At 33.8% G+C, this 12,437-nt stretch overlaps 1 protein-coding gene and 1 long non-coding RNA gene across 2 annotated transcripts; one reads left to right on the top strand and one right to left on the bottom strand.

Annotated features, from left to right (window-relative positions):
- Positions 1 to 409: 409 nt before the first annotated feature.
- Positions 410 to 2,579, bottom strand: LOC109339963. Its single transcript, XR_002106732.1, has 3 exons — positions 2,298 to 2,579; positions 2,003 to 2,209; positions 410 to 810 (listed from the first exon to the last, which is right to left on the bottom strand). It is a non-coding gene; the product is annotated as an uncharacterized LOC109339963 (long non-coding RNA).
- A 435-nt stretch (positions 2,580 to 3,014) lies between these two features.
- On the top strand, positions 3,015 to 4,376 carry LOC109339964. Its single transcript, XM_019577523.1, has 3 exons — positions 3,015 to 3,434; positions 3,512 to 3,740; positions 3,817 to 4,376. Exons 1-3 carry the CDS (start codon positions 3,015 to 3,017, stop codon positions 4,050 to 4,052), a joined length of 885 nt encoding a protein of 294 aa, XP_019433068.1. The 3' UTR covers positions 4,053 to 4,376.
- The last annotated feature ends 8,061 nt before the right edge of the window (positions 4,377 to 12,437 follow it).

The following is a 12,437-nucleotide window of genomic DNA, read 5'->3' as shown; positions in this document are numbered from 1 at the left end:
TTCAAAGGTACTTAATAATTATGTCAAAGGGGTTGCTTCGATACCATTGTACTGGCGTTAGAATTTATTCTAACAAAGCCGAGATGAGGCAAAGAAGGAATAACTTATTCACATGATTATTAAAAGTAAGTTGTAAGTGGAATATTCTTGAAACCATTATACCGGCGTTGGAATTTATTCTAACAAAGTCGAGATGGCAACACACCGAAAATGAGAGAAATAACCTCTCAACAAGTTGGCACCTGGAAGGGAAAGCTCCTCAAATTTATCTTTCAACAATGCTCAACAGATAAAAATTTCAGCGTGGAAGTTTCTTCCTATATCAATTTTTTGATAAGCTAACTGTGTAAAATTTATAGTTGTAACCATATCGCTTTTCTATTTTTTATCACTATTATTGGTATAAAACAATTCAATATTCATCCACCAAACTAGCATGTCGGACATATGTTTTAACAATACAAATTGAGAATTTCACAACTTGGACATAAATTTAGAAGAGCCTAAGCCGCTTATCCTACAAGCAGTGGCACAGATTTGAAATGAAACAATACATAGTGCAGAATGTATATGCATTAAATCAAGAGATTTCGTGGTGAAATCATAAAATAATAAGCCACCTATGTAATTTTTCATTTGATATGCTAAGATCATAAGTGCAGTAATGGAGCATCCAAAATACAACAAAGCACGGAAGCTTAGTCTCAATGGCTTCAAAATTTTTTCACTACAACTGGTTACATGCACAATTTTATTCATCCTCCAATGATGTCCTCTTCAAATTCTTCGAACCCTGCAATTTGGTAACGGCTGCTAAATGTTAGTGATAACTGTTATAGAGATAAAAGGCCTATAATGTTTGAATTCTCAGGCTTAATTACATAGATGTTACGATTACACAACAATGAGGGCACATTAAATAGAGGAATAAATAATAAAATGATTGAAGGCATTTAGAATTAGCAAACAGATAGCCAGCTGTGGATTACAAAGAGACTTCAAAAGATATAAACCAGAATTAATGTTGTTTCAGTTACACATCATTATCAGCATAAAGGAGAGCATTCATGGGCAGCCTTAAATCAGAATAAAAAGGGGTCAAGACCAGCCACCCAAAAGACACACATCTGACTATAAAAAGGCATCATACACATATACAATGGCAGAGAAATCAGAGAAAAAAGGCAGAAGTAATTAGAGCACATATTCACATCGTACAATGACTAGAGAGCAATCCATAGACATACATATATCAAATCAGAGAATACGCTACATATTGGAGCAGGCAGAAATCGTATAACACGTGCATCACATAAATTCATGAACAGATACACACGGAGACATCACTCAGCAGAATCAGAGAGATATCTAAAACGGAGCACAAGTTCAGAGATAATATGGTAAAACGACACAACCAAACCAAATTGCTACCTAAGGTTAGTACTAAAATCCATATTCGGACTTCGTGATTTTCATGGTTTTTGTGTTAATGTCATTATTTTTGTTTACTGGTCCTGTACTTAAAAATATCAACATACAACATATATTTTTGTGGTATAATGTCTCCTCTTGGTTGCAATAGCCTTATGTGAAACTATTGGCACACCCAAATATTAAAGTGACCTACCCATGTGTTCTTACGGAACCTCTTATCTAACCATTTGTCCCTGCCTCCTGGGTTGTGTTTATCTGATATGTTACAGCTAATTACCAATGATTTGAAACTAGAATAATAACCAAACAAGACTGTACATCATTTTAATGAAAGGTAATGCATATAGGTTTGTGTAATCAAATCAGAATGCAGTTAAACAAAAATGAGGTAGATCGTTAAAGCGATAATAATGGAAGCAATGCATCACAGTGACCTTAAACCAAAATAATATAATTCACTTCCAAATTAACATCAACCCATATATGTTTTTGATATGCATATCATCATTCAAAAATAGCATGCAATAAAAGAAACATAAATATCAATATGAGGGATTTGGGCCCTTACTGATTTCCCGCGGACTTGTTGATTCCATGATTGAGGAATAGGCTCCAAAACCTAATCAAGCATGTGAGGTGATGTAATCACTCTCAGTGGCATCGTGTGCCCTCTTTGACAGAGACTCATCTTGTTGCATCGTGAGAAGGGGAACCCCGAACTGGAAAACCACCGCGAGCCACCACACCATATCGTCTTCATTCTCCCTCAATTCACCTATTGAAAAAACCAAACAGCAACCAAAACCAATCAAATAAGAACGAAAAGTGAAGAAGAATGAGAAAGGGAGAAGACAACATCGTACCTTATCATCATTGCTGGACCCCGAAAAGAAGAAGGGAAACCATCTCCGGTGACCTTGTCCAGCCTTCATGAAGGTTGCGTGGAGAGAGTGGAGACTAGGGATTCGAATCCCCTCTAGATTTAAGAAAAGAAGAAACCGCGACCCCCCTGCTAATATCATTGATCGTGAACCTTGTCCATCATCATCAAGAAAGGAAAAGAAAGAGAGAAGACAAGCCAAGGGAGAAGAAGATTGGAGAAGTAAAGGGCATTAGGGAAATCCCTTTTGGGATTTTGGGTTCTAAAAAACCCGTATGCCACACCCCTGCTTTTTATTTTTCTATGTTTGCTTTTGATTTTATTTGTGTTTTATTATACTAATTGTTTGAATAATATTTTTGTTATGCTTAATTCTATATATAATTAAACTCAAACAATCTCAATATTTTTCTCTTTCTAAGGAGGAAGGAATGGCTAGTATCTCTAGAGTAGTATTTATGCATTTTATTTAAGTGATAACTTTATATTTCATTTTAAGCATTTTAATTTCTTACTTAGATTTATAGCATTGGTTTGTGATTGACTTAATGTTATTGGTTAGATATTCAATTCATTAGATGATTTCGTTTATTATAAATGTTTTATACTAGCAAATTTAACTATTTATTTGAGCAGGTAATTATGTCAACTATTTGACTTGGATGGTGATATTGAAGATTTAATTATAGTTTTATTGATTATGGAGTATGAGAGGAATTTTATTAGTAGGACACCATGCAGGACTTCTTTATTGATTGGCAAGATGTATACTCTTGAAGTTATGGCAGGCCATGAAGCTAGATGTTATGAGAATTTTAGAATGAGGAAAAATGTGTTTTTGAATTTTTGTGATACTTTAAGGGATATTGGAAATTTAAGTGACGACAAAAAAGTATGTGTCGAAGAAGGAGTTGCAATGTTCTTAATCATCATATGCCATAATATGCGTCATCGAGTCGTTGCTGAACGCTTTCAACATTCTCTACAAATTGTAAGTAAATGGTTTAAAAGAGTTTTAAGAGCAGTTTGCAAGTTGGGTAGAACAATCATCGTACCAAGAAATCAAACTATAACACATCCATATATAGGAGGAACCCATAAGTATTTCCCATATTTCAAGGTAAATTTCTTTACTTTAAATAATTAATATATTATATTTATTTGTGTACTAAATTATTATTCATATTTTGAACATAGAAATGTATTGGTGCAATTGATGGCACACATGTATCTGCTTGGGCTCCAACATCAAAGCAAACAACATTTCGTGGAAGAAAAGTTTTGATAACACAAAATGTATTGGCAGTGTGTAATTTTGACATGCTATTCACATTTGTTTATTCTGGTTGGGAAGGAACAGCAAATGATTCAAGAGTATTTTTAGATGCTTTAACTCCTGCAAATGATTTTCCAAAACCCATCGGAGGTAAAAAAATCTTTCAATATTACTAATATTTTTATTAGTTATAAGTTATTCAATAGGTATTCTATTTATTTTGCAGATCAATTTTATCTTGTTGATTCTGGATTTCCTAACATGTCTGGATATCTTGCTCCATTTCGAAAGACGAGATATCATTTGCGAGATTTTCGTGATGGAGGACGACCAAGAGGTAAACAAGAATTGTTCAATCATAGACACTCTTCGTTAAGGAATGTTATTGAGAGATGTTTTGGAGTACTAAAAGCAAGATTCCCCATATTAAAGATGATGCCAAATTATCCTGTTAGAAGATAAAGGTTAATTCCTAATGCTTGTTGCACTATACATAACTTTATTAGATTGCAACATAGTGAAGATAGACTTTTTGGTCAATATTCTGGAGAAAATTTGATTGTTGATGATTAAGGATTAAACGTAAATCAACAAGGTATCAATGTTGATGCTCAACAAGCAACTGAAATGGCCGAAGTTCGTGAGACTATTGCAACCCAAATTTGGGAAAGTTATCGTAGATCTTGAAAAACTTTATATATAATTGATAATTATAGTTTTTTCCTTTGCATAAAACTTGAATTGTATTTCATAATTAGTGTGACTTAATATTATATCTTATTTTTCTTACTAAATAAATGTATTATTTATGATATGTTATATAAGTGTATGAGAGAATAATTTTAATAAAAAGTGATTCAATAATAAAATGATTTTAAACTTTACAGCAAATGTTGGTTTAAAAAAATTGTTTATATTTAAATTTTAACTTCACTAAAAATTGATGTTACTTGTGAGAATATACATAGTTAATCATATTTTTATTATTTATGAAATAGATGTTGTATTGAAAAAGTAGAAAACAAACACATTTCATTATTTCCATTTTCTAGAAACAAAAATATATCAAATGAAACCAAACATGAATTCTAATTTTCATTTCTTAAAAATGAAAACTGTTTTCAAGAAATAAAAATAGAAAATCAAAATAGGAAATATTTTCACAAAGCAAACAGACCCTTAACTATTCCCTTTCCTTTGTTCTTTATTTTAATTTCTTTATTTTATTTTTTGTATCTCCTTTTATATTTAGTGGTTGTATTTGTCCAACATCATTAGTTTATAAAAATTTAGTAAGTAGAAATTGATTAGTATACCTCACGTTTATTGTTGTATAAAAATAAAAACAAAAACATATGAGGATTAGTAAACAATGACGATATATTTTAATCTAAATAATATTAACATTTATAATAAATAAATAAATAAAAATTATTTATCATTCGATAAATGATGGAATTTTTATAGTGAGGTCATGGTTCGAGTCGTTTCTAACTTCTCTGAAAAGGGGAAGAAGGTCTACAACCAATATCATCTCTAAGCTATTAATTTCGTATATAAAAAATAATTCTCAAACCTATTTTATTACTTAATTATAAAAATAACTCAACACTGTATTATTAAGTAAATTAATCATGAAACTATTATAGTAAGTTTATGGTCCGAGTAGTCTCTAAGTTCTCCGAAAATGAGAAGAAGGTCTACGACCAACACTATCTCTAAACTATTAACTCTATATACATATATATATATATAACTTATAAACTATTTTATCACTCAGATTCTATATGTATAAATAATTAGAAATTATTCTTAATGGAATTTTTATAGTAAGGTTATGGTTCGAGTTGTCTCTAACTCCCTGGAAATGGGGATAAGGTCTATGACCAACACTGTTCCTAAACTATTAGTCCCATTAAATCGAAACCAATATATATTTTAAACAATTTCAAATTGACCAATTCAATAAACTAATACTTCTAAACCTATCCTATCGATATTTTCCATATCATTAAAAATCAACCAAGGTAGAAATAATTTTCGAACTAAGAACTATGTAGACTTGATTTCCCTATTGCACCCGGGGATACGTAGGAGCAGGATAACCTCTTGTCAGATGCAAATAAAAAATAAAAATATTCGGTTTTACTAATTGAATTTTAAATGAATAAGTGTTAAGGGTATAAAAATTCGTGTGATTAGTGAGGGTACTGTTTTAATACGGGCGGACGGGGTGCTAATACCTTCCTCGATTCATAATCGACTCCCGATTCAGAGTCCCTATTCAAAGACCATTTTTATCCAAATTGGGCATAAACGAGAGTTTTCTACATTTTAACCGCAAAAAAACGTAGTGGCGACTCCAAATCAATCAGAAGACGTAGAATTCGAGTTCACTTCTCCCTAAGTCGCGTGGCCGGTCTTCCAACCGAAAATCGGGTTGCAACAATTTTCTATAAATTAGTTTTGTTAGTTATGAGGGTTAGGAGTTTGTTAGCTTTGTTTCTTGCAACTTAAGCTACCCGTTTGTATCCTTATATAAAGCCATGTTTATCATGGTTAATGATCAATAACAATAACATCTCTTTTCCTTTACACTATCATTCCATATTCAAATTCTAATATGGTATCATAGCTCTCAAATTGAGATCTCTAATACAATTCCATTCTTCGTTTTAATCATTTCTTTATTCCCTAATCTTTTGCCATTCAATGGAACATATCGATTCAGAGGAGGTTAGCGAGACTCACATTTCCTCTAACATTTCACAGAATCCAACGAGCCCATATTATCTTTATCTAGGGGAGAATCCAAGCTTTGCTTTGATCACACCACCCCTGGATGGATGCAACTATCACTCATAGAGCAGGACAATGAAAAGAGCATTATCCTCAAAGAACAAATTCAAGTTTGTTAATGGAGTCATCAAAATGCCAGAAGAAAGTGACCAAATTTTTTTATGCTTGGGATAGATGTAACACTATGGTAATTTCTTGGATCACAATATCCTTATCTCAACATCTAGCACAATTTACCTAGATAATTCCCAAGAATTATGGGAGGATCTTCAAGAAAGATTCTCCAAGGGTGATTATTTTAGGACTTCTGACCTATTGCAAGAAGTACACTCTATAAGGCAAGGAGATAAAAGTGTCTCTACCTTTTTCACTGATGTAAAGATACTTTGGGAAGGATTGGAATCCCATAGGCCTATTCCAGCCAGTCCTTGTCACAAGAAAAGTGATAGTGACATTCTAAAGGCCATTAAAATTCAAAGGGAAACAAAGTATGTAATATGTTTGCTTAAAGGCTTGAGTGACCAATACAATACCACCAAATCACAAATACTCCTCATGGAGCCATTGCCAAGCATCAATAAGGTTTTTGCCATGGTGCAGCAACAAGAAAGGCAATTGACTGGATCAAATCTTGGAGAGAACAAAGCAAGCATCAACAATATAAACACAACACAAAATTGGAGAGGGCAGCCTGGAAGAAATCCTGGAAGAGGAAACAACCAATATGACAAAAGAATATCATCTACTCTTGGAGGCACGGGGAACATTGGAAAGACTTATAATGCCAATAATAACAAAGTCTGCACATTTTATGGTAGAGAGAGACATACAACAGGTACCTGTTATTTTAAACATGGCTTCCCGCCAATAGTGTCGTCACTCTAGAAGAAGAAACACATCAAATTGACACTGGAGATAATGCACATAGTAGAAACAAGAGAGAAGATTAAAGCCAACTAAGCATCAACCTTGAGCATAGCATAAACCAAATTGGTAATACATTTCCTAGTGATAACCATCAATCTATAACAGGTAATCTTCTTGGCAATTCTTTATGGATACCTTATACTGGTGCCACTGACCATGTCACCAACAACTTATTAAATTTCACATACCATAAATCTATTAAACCTATCCATGTGAAGTTACCTAACAACCTCACCATAATTGCAAAGAAAAGTGGAACTGTGATACTTTCTAAATCTTTAACTTTTCATAATGTTCTCTATATGCCTGATTTCAAATACAATTTAATTTCCATTCATAAACTGATTTGCTCTCTTCAGTGCAAGCTTGTCTTTGACAAATCTTCTTGCTTGATTTAGGATATGATTACATCGAAGATGATTGGTCACGCTGAAGCTTTTAACCACCTATACATTCTTCAAAGGCATGACAATCCAGAAAATAATACTTTTCACATAGATAGTTCTCCTAATACTTCTAGTAATTCTTGCTTTGATCTTTGGCACTATAGGCGATGCCACCCTTCTCATGTTGTTCTTGACAATGTTCATAGCTCTGCTGCCTATGTAAAAATTGACTCGAAGAAAGTATGTAAATATTGCCATCTTGCAAAAACAGACAAAATATGTGTTTCCTACTAGCACTTCTAAGACTACACATGTTCTTGAACTTGTTCATATGGACATTTGGGTTCCTCTTAGAATTTCCACTATTCAAGGACATAAATATTTTTTAACTGTGGTTGATGACTTTTCTAGACATACATGGCTTTATCTTATGAGTTCTAAGGCTGAGACTAGAGGCCTTATTCACAATTTTGAAAGTGCAAAGTGTCAAGAATAGCACTAGCATATCTTAGCTTATGTTTTGATGAAGACAAGGTTCTAACAAAGCTTGAAGATGGCTCAACAATCAACATGCCTTATGCTCATTTGGTCATATCTAGACTAGGATATAAATTGAGTCTATAATCTAAGTAGTCTGGGATGTGTGTCGTAGTAAGTGAGTATAGGTTAGGTGAACCTAGATGCTAGTCTCTTAAGCCATCTTAATTGAACTATCATATTCATGAAATACATCATCTAGTTAATCGTATGTTCATGCTTATATCATACATGTATTATGTGTATATTAGGCATAATATAACTGGTAGAGCATGTATATATATTGTACATAACATATGAGAAGTTTACCTTTTGAAACATATGCATAATTGTTCCAGTTAATCGATTAACGTGGTAGCTTAATCGATTAACATAACTGATTTTCTGTTGAATATGTGTTTTCTGTTTTAACTGACTTGTATGTCATTCTGTTAGTCCGTTAATTGATTAAATGGTAGTCTTAATCGATGAATAAGTCTGTTTTATGTTATAACTGAATATTGTTTCTGCTGTTGTAACTGCTTAACTGTTTAACTACTTATGTTATAACTGCTTCGTTTGGTACAAGTTGGATCCTAAAAGCACTAGTGGGACTTGTCACCTAATTGGCAGCTCCCTAGTTGCATGGCATAGAAAAAAGCAAGTGTGCGTTGCTTTGTCCACCGCTAAAGCGATATGCATTGCCGATGGCGTGTGTTGCGCTCAAATCCTTTGGATGAAGCAGCAACTTAAGGACTTTGGGCTCATATTAGAAAAGATCCCTATTAAGTGTGATAACACAGTGCCATCAACCTTTCCTAGAATCCCGTCTTGTATTCTAGGACAAAGCATATTGAAATAAGACACCATTTCTTGCATGATCATGTTCAAAAAGGTGATTGCATATTAGAATTTGTTGAAACTTCTAAACAATTAGCAGATATTTTCACCAAGCCCCTCTCACGAGATACCTTCTATGTTCTTCGAAGAGAACTAGGAATCCTTGATGAAAAATATCTTGATTAATATTTTTTTTGTGATTGTCTTGCATGATCTCTTTGAGTATGTCGAACATGTTGATTAAATGCTTATGATCTTTTGTACAAATCATGATTTTGTGCTTAAAAACCATTAAAATATTTGTGATTTCTTAGAACTCTTAGCCAATAAAGTTTGAAATCATTGTATGCCTTGAAAACAGTCAAAATGTTGTATCTGATACAGTTAATCGACTATGGGAACACGTTAATCGATTACCTGGGAGTATTATTTTAAAACCTGATATTTTCTTTCTATATATTCGATTAAGCCGAGCCGTTAATCGATTAACGGTAGCCTTATATTAGAAACAATAGCTTTTCTGAACAATTTTCAAAACCTCATTCATCTCCTTTCTCTCCAATCTCAGAGGAACATGTCCAACACCATCCTAAGCTTCATCCTAGCCCCAAACCTATTTCCCCCTACTGCATTTCCACTCCATTAACCGTCATCCTCATCTTATATTTTCAAGAAACTCACTTTCCCCAAACTGAAAACCCTACCCTAGGTTTCCCTCAATCCTTCTTGTAAACCTTCATCACGTTTCAGCTCTAATTGCAATGGACAAAGGACGTGGAAAGAGAGTCAAAACAACCGCGATACATCCACCACATGCTCCAAAAATCGTGTCTTCTCAACAATCAAGGCAGGACCGCGGGGACCCATACTATTCACTAATTCTACAAGAAACACGGTTACATAAATTTCAGGGAAAAAAACCTACATACATTCGGTTTGCTAATGTGGATTGGCTTTTGGAACAAAACTTCGAGTTCCTGATTGGTTTGCAAGCTCAAGGGGTTGTCCCCTTCTTGGAACTAAAAGGTAACATTTACCCTGCTATAGTTAGGGAGTATTACTCGAATTTTAGATATAAAGATGGGAAATATTGGTCGATGATAGTTGGAAAGTTGTTCGAAATTACTGAAGAAATCTTTATGAATGTGGGTGGTTTAGCTGCTTCTGGTACTAGTTTGAGTGATTGTGGTTGGGCAAACGACCACTCATTCGATGCTATTGAAATGTATAAGTCGTGCCTGCGTAGACCACAACTCTATGTCCAAGGCGAATTAACCAAAGATGGATCTCTGTGCGTAGAAAATAGGCTCCTACACTACATAGTTGCCTACATATTAATTCAAAGAAACACAAATCATGCACAACCTACCATGAATGACTTGAGGTTTATGTTTGCTGTGAAGGAGAACATCATGATAAATTGGCCTGACGAAATTCTGAAGGTCATGTATAGCGTCTCCACCTCTCAATCAAAATTGCTTCCTTATAGTATCTTTGTGTCCCGAGTGACACCTCTCAATCAAAATTGCTTCTTTATAGTATCTTTGTGTCCTGAGTGATTGATTATCTACATATTGACATTTCAGATACTATTGTGATGGATTGCTCAGACAAAAATCACTTGATTAGTTAGAGTTTAATTCACAAGATGGGCATCTACAAGTATGGCAACACTTGGCAATATCAAGAAGACTAAAACAATGTGAACCTTGACCCTTCCGATGAAGATGATCAAGACATTGACCAAGAGCCTTTTGATGCAAGTCAGGGGGAATATTCAGGACATACATCACAGGAACCCGCTTTTGGACAAGCTTATATGGATGCTATGGAACAACGTTTGAATAATAGGATAGATATTCATTATCAGTCGCTTAAGGATTCACATCATACGGATTCGGAGCATTTTGAGGAGCGTCAGAATGCATACATATACAACCATTACCAATCCTTGCGGAATTACATTCAGACTACTACTGATTCTCAGACTAGAAGAATGTGTGCTGAGCTCAACAAGTTGAGTGTCTTAATCAAGGGTGGTTGTAGCTCGTCGACTCCTGACAACCAGAATCCTCCATCTTATCCTTAGATAGGAAGCCTTAGAACCTTAGTTTCTCCTTCCTAGCTAATGGACGTTGTTGATCCTGTTTCCTCTTGAGATTTTATCTTTGTATTGCATTGCTTTTTCTCTTTCAGTTTGGATTGTAAGAAACTCGAAATCTACTGCTGAACTACTGTTTTGCATCTTAATGTTTTGAATTATTACGTTCATGCTTGTTTTTCTAATTATGTTACAAGTAGCACTTTACTTTGTTTGTAATGGATCTTGATCATGATTGGTATATGTGATAATGTTGAATGATTGTGCCTGTTGCAAAATACTCAAATTTATCAAATGCGTAATCATTCTGTGCTTAATTTGCTTCTACATAACCCCTTCATGTCATTCAAACTATTATGCTGCTATCTGTTGTCAATTTAATTGATTAACTACATCACTTAATCGATTAAATGCTATAAGAACTGTGAACTTGTTCAAGCTTCTTCCAGCTGATTAATTAGTTATCTACCCAAGTTTAACTGATTAATTACAGTCTGTTAATAACCATAATAGCTCTCCTAACCTTTGACTAAAATTGAATATACTTATCTTTTTGATAATGTCAAAAGGGGGAGAAAGGTTGCTTGTTGCGTTACATACATTTTGCAGGTTGTATAAAACATTTTACAGGTTGTTTCTATTCAGCTTCCGTACATACTTTTGCTTATGAAACAGAGAAGCAATGCGCTTTAACTTTGGTATTCGAAAAACAACCTTTAACAACCATTCTGCAAATTCATCATCAAGCTTATCCATCAACAAATTGAAGATTTCTGATGAAGTGTTTGTCATCATCAAAAAGGGGGAGATTGAAAGTGCAAAGTGTCAAGTATAACACTAGCATATCTTAGCCTATGTTTTGATGAAGACAAGGTTCTAACAAAGCTTGAAGATGGCTCAACAATCAACATGCCTTATGCTCATTTGGTCATATCTAGACTAGGATAAAAATTGAGTCTATAATCTAAGTATTCTGGGATGTGTGCCATAGTAAGTGAGTACAGGTTAGGTGAACCTAGATGCTAGTCTCTTAAGCCATATTAATTGAACTATCATATTCATGAAATACATCATCTAGTTAATCGTATGTTCATGCATATATCATACATGTCATATGTGCATATTAGGCATAATATAATTGGTAGAGCATGTATATATACTGTACATAACATATGAGAAGTTTGCCTTTTGAAACATATGCATAATTGCTCCAGTTAATCGATTAACGTGGTAGCTTAATCGATTAACATAACTGATTTTCTGTTGAATATGTGTTTT

This window comes from Lupinus angustifolius, unplaced genomic scaffold, assembly GCF_001865875.1.
Source record: "Lupinus angustifolius cultivar Tanjil unplaced genomic scaffold, LupAngTanjil_v1.0 Scaffold_122_28, whole genome shotgun sequence".
In the NCBI taxonomy this organism is placed as follows: domain Eukaryota; kingdom Viridiplantae; phylum Streptophyta; class Magnoliopsida; order Fabales; family Fabaceae; genus Lupinus; species Lupinus angustifolius.
Note: the sequence above shows the minus strand (reverse complement) of the source record. Positions and strands in the feature narration are given on the sequence as shown.